Source organism: Betta splendens, chromosome 6 (genome assembly GCF_900634795.4).
Source record: "Betta splendens chromosome 6, fBetSpl5.4, whole genome shotgun sequence".
Lineage (NCBI taxonomy): Eukaryota > Metazoa > Chordata > Actinopteri > Anabantiformes > Osphronemidae > Betta > Betta splendens.
In genome coordinates, this window is record NC_040886.2 from 17,730,315 (window position 1) to 17,742,644 (window position 12,330).

The window sequence follows — 12,330 nt, forward strand, 5'->3', positions numbered from 1 at the left end:
ATAACTTTTAAAACAGTGTACATGATGATTCGTCTTAGAGCTGCTACTAATCGTTATTGCCGATATCAAAAAAGGAGTGTGTTTTACATGTACAGAATCCTGCTTCCTGCATATACTTACAGTAACTCTCTTCATTTAGCTCTGAACAGTTCTGCCAGAACCACCGGTCTAAAGTTCTCCTGGATGTTGTGCAGGTTGAAACTACAGCTGCGGGAAGTTGGTTTCAGGTAGTTTTAACCAGCTGTCATTGTGAGAGAGGCAGGATGAAGCTCAAGATGCAATATTAATTGATCCCTTACAGAGGAGTATTACTTCTAAATAGTACCTAAACATTCTGTAGGTAAATAAAGAATTTACAAGCAGGTTTTGCAAGCAGCATCAGGTAGAACATGTTTAAAGTCTGAACCACCAGACAATAGTTTAAAATGAATCTGAAGACTGAAGGTGTTTAAAAAAAGGTCTCAGATTTATTTAGTTTATTTATTTTACATTTATTTTAAAGTTGTACACAAACAGTAGCAAATGTACACACAAAGAAGTTAAGAAAAACGAGAAAAATAAATGTACAACAGGAGCAGAGTCCTTTGGCACTTACTGTTGAGTCAGGAGGAGAAACAAGAGCTGATGGATAGATCAATAAATGATGTTCACACTGAACATGGGCAGAAATTAAAACTTGTTGAAACACTCAGTGAGACTGCTTGTAGCTGGTTCCTGCAGCTGGGTTCATTTGAAGGCATCCCCCAAACAGGCAAAACTGAGCATCTTCTATTAGCTGGATGTTTTCCTGTGGACCTCTGACGGCCGAGGTCACAGAGGAAAAGATGATCGGAACAAACAATGAAAAAAAGATACTGCTGGTGCTTATAAACATAAACTGAACACCGAGTTGTCTTTAACTAAACTAGGTTTCAGGTATGAAGCTGCTGATGATTATACTGAGAAATATGGACTTTAAAATAAGAACGATACTGTAAGACTGCAGCAGGATCTTCACACGCTGAAGTGACAACAGGCTGACTGGAATGAACAAGTCCACAAGGTCAGTGGTGACGTAAAAACTATCTTTACTTTTGAGAACAAGTGTCTTTAAACTGCAGAGAGAAAAACCTGAGCAGTAAAATGTATTTGCTTTTGTGAAAGCATGAATGTTCTTGTTAATGGATGTGATGGAGCCACTCTGGATTTCTCTGTTTGCTGAAACTTTCTCTGCCGCTAATGTGACGCTCGCTCCAAGTTAATTAAATCAACCGTCGGTGCAGAATCATCTCTTTGTGTCTCTCTGCTGAGCAGTGGGAGGACGAACATAAACCAGAGACGTTGGCAGCGACATTTGAAGACATCCACTAACCAGGAGGCTCAAGCTTCTTATTAACATCACATTCACCTTGTTAATGTAATTCTGCACTAAACAAAGACAGTGATTCTTGTCCCAGAGTATTTACAATGGGTCTGAACATGAAAATGTCAGTACTAACAAGACCAGCAATCACATCATTAAACATGTTCTACGTTCATCTGTGCAACTGACGGTTGTTTTAAGACCAACTGCGTCCTCCAGCAAAACCCCAGCATCCAACGGCCACCAGTTCACAACCACATACCAAAGGAAATCAACCTTCACAGGCAGCCACTGGAACTTGTAATTCTTCTGGTAAACCGATGCATTAGACGATTCAAAAGTTTGTGTGCCTGAATTTGTATTGTACAGAAATGTGTAGACCCACGCAGCATTAAAACGCAAATTAAAAATGATTTATACAAAGACACTGATGAGTTGATCCATTTCCTTTAAAAAATACACATTCATCAAAAACACCAGCTCACAGCTCCCAGCAGGAGAGAGAAGTCACCTTTGTATTACCAGCTGGAGCCAAGAGGCTGAGGTGAGGTTCACTTGTACTGTCTTTGTGTGCAGGGCACAAGACGTATTAATGTCTGTGCATGGTTTAAAAACGGTTTTACAATTGAAAAAAAAAAACCTGTTTGTGGACTTCAGCTCTGCCTTTAACATCAACACCCCTGGAATACTCCACCACAAACTGACCCAACTCACCGTCCCCAACCCCACTTGCCAGTGGATCAGGTGCTTCCTGAACGACAGGAGGCAGCAGGTGAGGCTGGGCAGCATCACATCTGCAGCAACAACCATCAGCAGCGGCGCACAGCAGGGATGCGTCCTCTCCCCACTGCTCTTCACAATAACACAGTGTCTACCGTGACCTAATTCAGGTTCAGAGGGTGCAGAGGGTGGTCCGGTCAGCAGAGAAGATCACCGGGACTGAGCTTCCGTTCCATTCTCTAAATAGGGGACCTTGAAGTTTGTAGTTTTCTGTGGTAAGCTTTACATCACAAACAAAGCCACTAAATTCAAAAAATATATAGACATGCCATACATCAAATTAAACAGCAGAGTTAAAACAAAACAAAAATACAGACGCTCTATAGCGCCAGCTAGCGCAGCTAAGGCTAGCGCTGGCGCCACATTAATGGCTCCACCGCTACGAAACTTTGTGCAACACAACTAAACTACGACTCAAAGTCTAAAGCGATTTATTGGCAGAAAGTCACGTCCAGTAATTTCCAGATTGTGACTGTTCTGTCAGTGTTTAGCTCATTTGATTGGTTACAATCTCGCGTTAGCTGGTACGGTGTGATTTGTTAGTTTGTAACCCTTCAAATGAGCCCTCAATGGCCACAATGGGACCTTCTGGAGGAGAGGTAAACCCCTGGCAAGTCAGGTGCCAAGTCTCTCTGGCATCATTCAGTGACTTCATGGTCATACTTTATAGATATAGGCTCTGCCTGATACTCTGGACACTAGCTCCCAAACCCAAAGCCGGGGAGTTGTGTCTCTGTCTGTTGAGACTTAGTGCTCCTTTCTCTCCGATAGCTAGATGTCAGCGATGCAGGTGTGAGAATATAAACATCTTCACACACACGGTGACAGGGATGAGATGGTGCATGCAGTCTGATTGGGCTACAGACGCTCCACTGTAGTCGGACAGAGAGGTTAAAAGGCAGAAGCCACTTGAGGATCGTGGGCTCTTTGCATCACACCTTCGTGGTGTGTGCACTGATCTCCCCAGCTGGTTTTTGGTTTGTTGATGTGCACGATAAACATCCATGTTTTTGATTTGCTTTCCCCATTATTTTTATTTGGATAATAAATTACACAAAAGACAACTTTCATGTGCTTGCTTATGGGAAATTTCCATCACAGACACATACACTGATTTTTACACCTCAAATCACATCTCACAAGTGTCCCCTACATATTGTTGACACCAAATGTATCCAAATAGCCCTTATGGTTGCAGAGATATAATGTGAATAGGTGGCTATACCCGCCACGAAAATAGGCGTGAAGTTAAAAAGTTAAGCTTCCAAATTATAGGTTCTAGAATTGAATAAAAAGGCTGTGGTTCATGCAGAGTATCCACCTTGGCAGCGTAGCTCCACATGTCGATGCGATCCTGAAGTCTCTTCTTGCACTCTGGCTGCAGACGGACTCGTTTGTCCTGCAGTGCTTCCATCAGGCACGAACTCTCTGGACACAAACACAGCATGAACCAGAAGAAACAGTAAGAGACTGCTCAGTCTACTTTATTTATCTTTCCAGCTAAAATCAACTTCAAAACAGATTAATTAATCAAGCTTCAAGGCTGCTTAAAACACAAAGGCCTGAGTGTCCTGTAATTTTCTATTTCTAAATTCAGTCAAGGCAGAGGTTAGTGTGTTTGGGTTAAAAACCTCAAATGTTATCTTCAAGCAAGCTCCAGAACCACCATGTTGGATTGGACAGTCTAAATTTTATGGCTTTGCTAAATAAAGTGAATATAGTTTGTGATTGAGAAGTCCAAATTAAACCATAATGAGAAACGATACAAATTCACATTATGGCAAAAAAAAAAATCTGATAGCATTTTGCAAAGAAAGAATGCATCAAAGTGTTTGTTGGTGGACTCACGGCGCCCTCTGCCAGGTGGGATGGCAGCACAGTGATGTTTGATGTCCAGAGCACAGGCGGTGTGAAGGACGGGGTCCACGAAGATGTCCGCCTTACTCTCCTTCAGAATGTTCAACACCTCCTGCAGGAGGGAGCGAGGAAGACGACCGCGAGGGGAAAGATTGTGGATATGTCCATGGAAGGAGGAAGAGAAGGAGACGGCAGAAAAAGAAGAAGGGGGGCAGAATAAAACAGAGGGCGTAAAAGAAGATTTAGTACTTGTTCTTGGCGTTGGGGTTCACAGTGAGCAGCGGTGTTTCCTACCTTCTTACACGGTTCCTGTTTGATCTTCAGCAGGTTGACTTTCAGACACTCCTGCACCTGCCCCGTCTGCTCCTGAGCTGCAGCCTCCTCCGGACACAGCTGAGTGATCTGAACACATCAGTATCAGACACCGTTTTACAAATCGTGTGATCATAAAGTCGGGCTTAACCACAGTCTGACAGACATTTGTTGGCAGCTGGAACTATGGAGCTGAATGTAAATTTATCATCATTTACATATTTGACATTTCCTCTTTCGGTCCATATTCTATGAACCAATTTGTTTCAATTAAAGAAACGGCCTCAGTACAATTCAACTAATGCTTTCAGTGTGTGTAATAGAGAATGACGGAGGGAGTGAAGCACCTCATCTGTACAGTGTAACTGCAGCTGAGGGTCCAGCCTGTAGTCCAGAGCAGACTCCTGCAGGATGACTCGAATCTGGTCTTCACAGTCTGGAGACAAACGCTGTCACAAAAACAGTGTTGATTTTTATACAGATTGCATCATTTACTTGCGAATATTACTGCTACACTAAGAAATAGACAAACATAACTAATACATTGAATTTAATTCAATAGGTGGTATAATACCTGGTCGGCGTATTTCAGCTTGAGGCAGGAGATGACCTGACCCTCCAGCTCACTGTCACCAGTCACCCTTGCCAGGATGGAGTTGCAGAACTTAGGGATGTCTGCTTTGCAGGCTTTCCTCAGAACCGGGTTCAGCCTGTAGTCTGAGCGCAAGCACAGAGTCAGCTGTAGCAGCAGATCAGGTGAATCTTATGTGTACATACACCCTGTATGTACCTGTGTTCTGGGTGATCTGTCTCTTTGTGATCATCTGTTTACACTTAGGATCCATCAGCTCGCTGTTTTTGTTCTGTTTCAGACACTGAAGGACGTTTTTCCCCTCCGAGTCTGTACAGAAACGCTGATACAGACACAAAAAACCTGCTACATACAAGTCCATCATGATAACATACAATCAATTAACACAGAAGAGAAAAAACAAAACTAACTCAGTGATTCACTACATTTAAAATCCACTTAAGCTATAGACAGTTTTGGCTGAGGATGTGTGTCATTTTTCAATAAACTTCACAGTAGTAGTTGGACATTTTGTACATCTGGAGCATGAGTGGCATTTTATTTTGACAGTACCAGTGAAAAGAAAGGTGAGGGTGTGATATGTAGACGCTATACACGCATGAGCTCTCCTCCTTGATTGTTTTACTCTTTACCTTGATCATGTGTTTGCAGACTCTGATCAGCTGGTAGTCCAGGTCTGGATCAGCCATCTCCACTTCCTGCAGCTTGAAGATCCGCTGGTGGCACCATGGTGTCAAAGAGTGTTTCTTCTCCTTCAGACACTCAATAACCTACAAACAAAGCGAGAAAGATCTGATCATTAGAATTACATGAACCGTGTCGAACTTCAGTCAAGACTGGTCTTTACACCATTATGTAGAAATATTTGTGGTATTAAAGATCACAAGATCCTGCTACGGTGACATTACATTTGAGGACTATAAATGCTGCCACCTACTGGATGTTAAACAGCATTTGACGTGAACCAAGCACCTATTTCCAATAGTACCACAGGGATCATGCCTACGGTTCTGTCAGCTCCTAGGACAGGACACAGGACCAGCAGTGAGAATGGACAGAGGTGTAGCTGCTGACCTGTGCGTTGCCATAAGCCACGTTGGGACACAGCTTGGCCATGTCCTGCTTGCAGGAGTCATACAGCTCTGGATCCAGACGGATGTCCTCCGACTGCAAAGATTTAGAAACAGTGAATTTAAAGAAAACAGGAAGATTGATCCGTACCAGAGAATACAGAAGTAGGAGATTTAGAGCTGAAGGAGAGCAGACACAAAATCTGTGTAAACTAAAGCATGTGTCAAATCCAGTGAATGAATTCCAGTGCTGTGTTGGCGGACGCACCATTTCCACCTCCTCCACCCGCAGCTGCTTACGACACTTGACGGACACCCTCTGTTCACTGATGTCCTGCAGGGTGTCGTTCCTCACCGTGGTGCGGAGGCAGATCATCACATCCACCCTGAATGACAGGAAGACAAGAGGTCACGGCCCCGGTCACGCCATATACTTTTACAAAAGCAGTTTGATTGCATCCCCTACTTCTTCTTAATGTTAGGACACAGTTTGAGGACGTCTTCCTTGCAGGCCGTCTTGAACTTGTAGGAGAAACGGAAGTCTTTGATCTGGACCTACAACCAGAAACACACAGGTCAGTCCTCGCCTGTGTCAGATATTAAGCTGCAGCGTATTGATACCAACACAATGTCTCGTCTTGCTGTTGAGCTAAAATACCACAACAACATATTGAGAGTCTGCTCACCAGCTGGAAGTGTGTCACACCCACTGCACACTTCTCGTTCATCTCCTTCTGGTGCTTGTTCTGAACCAAACACTCCATCAGGTCCCCAGTGTTGATTTGATTATCTGCTACCTCCTGACAGACACATGGAAATATGTCATCTTATGGGAAAATGGACTGAAGAGATAATTACACACAAACTAAAAGACAAAAATGCAATATAATCATACAGACCTTGAGATGGTCTTATGATTAATGGATTAACTATAAAACAAAGATTTAACATCTCATGACTACTGGCCCTTCACAACACTACTGTTTCTTTTACAAGTGCCTAGAGCCTCTGTTTTTTTTTAACTGCTTTTCTGGTTGTTTTTAGCCAACAAGTTACTGTTCTTCTAGTAACTCTGTGTGGGCTTTAGTGCACACTTACGTGACAGTAGGTCTGGATGACAGGTTCACAGGCTCTCATCAGAAGGGCCTCAATCTGAATATCCTGAGAACACAAGAGCAACAGTAAGTGATCCATCAGGTTTGCATTAACCTGTCTTGTCCCCATCAGGTCACAGAAGAACCAGCAGGTCACGTGTTCTTTAGCTGCTGATCCTGTGACTGTAACCTGGGAAACCATCAGCAGGTACCTCTGACTCCAGCTCAGTCAGGTTTGCCACCACTTCTCTGCACTCAGACACCAGATCCTCCAGATGGTCCTGCAGACACTCCAGCTCCTGGCCAGGCTCCAACGTCTCGCTGCACCACTTCCCCAGGTCCATCATACAGCGCTTCTGGAGCTCAGGGTCCAGCTTCACATCCAGCGCCCTCTGGTGGAGAATCCTCTGGACCTCTACCTTACAGTCCCTGGAAAGCTGAGGAAGACCAAAGACATAGAGTTAAAAAAAAATAATTAATTGTACTTAGGAGCCTTAAAGTGATACTCTACTGTAAATGTTTGATTTGTTGTTCCGATGGACAGTTTGTCCTCTAGCTTTACTTTGAAGGTTTTACAATTTTTACAGCTTTTGAGACATTAATACACTTGGGTGGAGTATCACTTTAAAAACACCTCACATCTTTTGCAGTCAGTGATTACACACATCACATTTTTTCCCACAAGTGAAGCTCTGTTTGATTCTTTGCATCAGTTTAATAAGGAGATTCATTTCACAGCAATTACCAATTATAAAAAGTAAGAAATAATCTGCCCCACATGCAGAGGTACCAGCTGGAATTAACAACCAATCACTTCTCCCTTCAAACATCACACAAGAACATGTCAGAGAACTCCTGTTTATTTACCATATGTTCATTTCTGTCAAACCGAGGTTGGAATTTGTCCTGTTTCATTTCTATTGGTATGAGGTTATATACATTTGATCTGATCATAAGGCAGCTGTGATTTCCGCTGCCACCTCAATGCAACACTGTTGAATTATCAGTCAAACAGGTTTATTACCATCAAAACTAAAATATTGTTACCTAAAAATCCATACATGTACAACACATTTCCGGGACCTGATGATTATAATTGCTCAGTTTTTGAACTGAAACTTTATTTTTTGTGTATTCTTTTAAAGCCGTTTCCCGTTTTCTGGTTTTGAGGAAAAAACAGAAAGCGAGAAAAGGACTTGTTTTCTCGATTTCCCAGCTTTTACTCTAGTGGTGACATCAAACTGTTAGAACTTACACGGACCCCCAACAAACGTCGCGTTGTCGATGAGATCCTAAATGATAAATTGCAGAACTTGTGCTCGGCATTTTGGGTGACGTTTTCCGAATGCTCGGCTAGCGTCGGGCTAACGGCTCCAGCTAGCGTTAGCACACCCAGCTTCCCTGCCTGCAGCAGCACACCCCGTCCCGCTGCGTTACCTCTTTCTTGTCCTGGAGACACTCCAGCACCGCGAGGTTGTTGTTCCAAGAATGTTTTGGGCAAAGCCGGGTGAGGTCGTCTCTGCACACCGCCTCCTCAGACAACTTCCAACCGGCGGAGCGTTTCCAGGGCAGCGAGGCCCCAGCGCCCTGGTTCCTCTCAGATAGTACCTGGTTTAACCCGGCCGGAACCGGACCCCCGCCTGGATTCTGGGGATTATCGAGATGACCAACATGTTTCATGGCAGCGTTGCTGTCTCCGCGAATCAGACGCGCAGACACGATGCACATCAGAAGCAGAGGAAGACGTAAACAGTCCGCCATCTTCGCTGAGCCAGTCAGCCTGCTGCTGCATTCAGGGGCTGTCGGATAATAAATATAAATAAATAAAACAAAACAAATCTATATTCCCCACTTTAATCCCGTCTCCTTTAGAACTCCTGACATCCCCCACTCCTAGCCTCAATAAAACCTGTAGCTCTACTGTATCTTAACTTTTTGTGAGTTCAGAAAATCAATCACTTTCTTCCTTTGTCTACTATATAAAGGACAATATAACGCCACATGCTCCAATGTCTCACCCTCATCACACTCACACTGCCCTGTCTCATGTTTCCCCATCACCTTTAATGTGCTATTAAGTTCAGTGTGCCCGAATCTCATTCGACCCCAAACCCATCCCTGATCCTGTTCCCACTACACCCAACTATCCTTCCTACCTCCCTTTTAATCTTGTTATAAAACATACAATTTACCCCTTTATCCCAATCATCCTGTCATTCCATTTTTAATTTTAACCTAACTAAATTCTTAATCTCTGCCTTGCTATACAGGTACCTAATATCCACTTCCCCTTATGAGCAGGTACCCAAATAAACTTAACCACAGTCCCTATTTTCCTCATTCTAGTCTATGCATTCAACACCTCTATTACTATATCTTGCCTTGAAGTTGATGCTATATTTTTTATACTAATTATGGAGCTACAGTACTTGAGTCTGATGCTATTAACACTTTTGAAGGTTTGATGTCCTCTATCCAATATTACGCAAATAATATTGCCACTATTTCTCCCGTATAAACATTCAAGTTGTCTGTAATTCTTTTATATGTCACATAATTTCGTTCTGGAATAACGAAAGCAAAACCTACTAACCTATTTTCTTGATGCATCTGTGTAAACCTTAACATAATCACGATACTTTAGCCCTATACAGTATATCTCATCCATAATCCCCACTATATTCCTCTTTCCTCCTCTCCATCACGCTCAAATCCACTTCGGCCTCTTCCCATAACCATGGAGGTATTCCAGAATAAGGCATTGTTGGTCCTATTTCTCTACTTCCTATATCTAATCCAGGGATTAATTTGTCTCATTCTTTCCCTTTTCCACATAATCCCATCATCTGCAAAAAAGTGCTACTCCTATTGTATCATCTATGGTGTTAAATATATAATTTATCATTATTGAGAATAACACTGGACTGATAATACTTCCCTGTGGCGTCTCATTTTCAACTAAATAACTCTCACTAGTTTCTATTCCTACTCTAACTAAATTGTTCCATTAGTTAAAAGGTTTCTTATCCACCTCTACATTTTACCTTTTATCCCACAACATTGTAACTTAATCAGGAATCTTTCTCTCCACAACATACAGTATATGCTTTTTCAGTATCAAAAAATACAGCTATCAGAGATTCTTTTTTTCACTGAGCCTTTCTAACTTTATGTTCTAGACACAACGCTGGATACCTTTGGTTTCTAGATGATACAGTAGCCTTTCATTTATCATCTTTTCCATAGTTTTTCCGATATGGGAAGTCAACGCTACCGGTCTAAATCTCAGCCAACTCTGGATCTTTCACTGGCTTACAATAGGAACTATAATGGTCTCCTTCCATTCTGGTGGTAGCACCTAACGACTCACAATAGCTTTTCCAATACTCTTTCTTTGCACTTTTTACAACTCTCCTTGTTATTGCTAAATTCCTTTACCAGATACCAGATGTGAATAATTATTTGTCCTTTTCAGCTTTTTAAAGGCTTTGTTTATGTCCTTAATAGCTGCTGTGGATTCTTGTGTGCACCATGGCACTAATCTTCCCCTAGAATCTTTCCCTTTTACAAGTGAGGCTTGTGTGGCTTCTATTATGATTCTACTTATTTCCTTGTTTAACTCCCTGCTTTCCTGTCCCTTTATCAGCTTCATTTTGTCCTCACATAATAATTTTAAATTTCCCCAATGTGCCTTTCTAAAGTTCCATTTCCCTTTCCCCCTTTCCTGCTCTACTTCCTTCTCTGACCCTATTGAGATTTCTATTGGATAATGGTCACTTCCCATGGTGCTTCCTCTTAACACTCTCCTATGCCGGCCTTTAGTGCAATTGGGCTTATTGCTCCAGTATCATGTCCCAGAAAAGGTGTGTTGCCAAAAAGTGACAGTCTGCCAGAAATCGATTTCCGCACGCGGGATCCTGATGTTGCGCCCTTCTCCGCTTCGGGCCCCACCTGTGCCCTCTCATGTCCCTCCCTAAATTAAATATGATTTTGGTGTTTTCCATCATAACTTTCTTTGGCACTTCTTGACAGCCCTCATCGTCCTCCAAGCCTTGTTTCCCTGAGTGCACTGCTAGTTTAAACGGCTTCTTCTTCCCAACTTCTCTCCGGCTTGTAGATATTTCTATATATATATATATTAAGTCCTTATCGTCTTTATCCGCCACTCCGCCACTACTGCTAGCCATTCTGAGCCGTAATGCACGATATCAAAAGATTCTGATTCTTATCTTTCGTCTGATTCCGTCTTCAGAATCCTTCGAGAATATGTGGACTGGGAGCAGGGTTGCAGAGGGATTTTTTGCTTCCTAGGACGGCAGCCTGGAGCTCATGAATAATAATGAGAACATAATGAGGTGGGTTCATGCTCTGACTGATGCCGACATGTAGAATAATGTTAGCAGATGTTTCTACAAATAAAAATAAAATACATGAAATGAAAAGAATGTTTCAAGTTAAACTAATCTTAATAGTCGACTGTTTAAGTGCGGATCACAGGCCACTGAGCAGTGCGTTTCCTTCTTGGTGATGCTCTGCAGGGGTTTACAGCAGCTGTGCTCGCATCTTAGCATCATGCACTCATCAGTTTTGCATCAGCTTCATTTGAGCAGTGGAGGATTGACTTGTTGTGTACAGCATCAGAACGATCCAAAAGTAACAGGCTCCTCATCTCTCACCACCAACCACCAAGACCCTAAACAAAATCACCATCATGACAACAAAGCCTCTCGATGATCCAAAGTTCAGCAGCACGTCTCAGTTGTCCACCTGTGACAACGATGCCCACGTCAGATGGTTTCTTATGTCTTCAAGTAGAAAGTTTTGTAGTATTTTCCTTTGATAACTTTTAAAACAGTGTACATGATGATTCGTCTTAGAGCTGCTACTAATCGTTATTGCCGATATCAAAAAAGGAGTGTGTTTTACATGTACAGAATCCTGCTTCCTGCATATACTTACAGTAACTCTCTTCATTTAGCTCTGAACAGTTCTGCCAGAACCACCGGTCTAAAGTTCTCCTGGATGTTGTGCAGGTTGAAACTACAGCTGCGGGAAGTTGGTTTCAGGTAGTTTTAACCAGCTGTCATTGTGAGAGAGGCAGGATGAAGCTCAAGATGCAATATTAATTGATCCCTTACAGAGGAGTATTACTTCTAAATAGTACCTAAACATTCTGTAGGTAAATAAAGAATTTACAAGCAGGTTTTGCAAGCAGCATCAGGTAGAACATGTTTAAAGTCTGAACCACCAGACAATAGTTTAAAATGACTCTGAAGACTGAAG

At 42.5% G+C, this 12,330-nt stretch overlaps 1 protein-coding gene across 1 annotated transcript; it reads right to left on the minus strand.

Moving 5' to 3' along the window:
* Positions 1-3,129: 3,129 nt before the first annotated feature.
* On the minus strand, positions 3,130-8,844 carry LOC114857521 (Golgi apparatus protein 1-like). Its single transcript, XM_029154073.3, has 14 exons — positions 8,485-8,844; positions 7,260-7,484; positions 7,052-7,114; positions 6,640-6,753; positions 6,420-6,508; positions 6,222-6,339; positions 5,958-6,050; positions 5,516-5,653; positions 5,082-5,205; positions 4,866-5,008; positions 4,639-4,740; positions 4,274-4,381; positions 3,971-4,091; positions 3,130-3,550 (listed from the first exon to the last, which is right to left on the minus strand). The coding sequence occupies exons 1-14, from the start codon at positions 8,806-8,808 to the stop codon at positions 3,342-3,344; spliced, it is 1,971 nt and encodes a 656-aa protein (XP_029009906.1). The 5' UTR covers positions 8,809-8,844; the 3' UTR covers positions 3,130-3,341.
* Between the last annotated feature and the right edge of the window lie 3,486 nt (positions 8,845-12,330).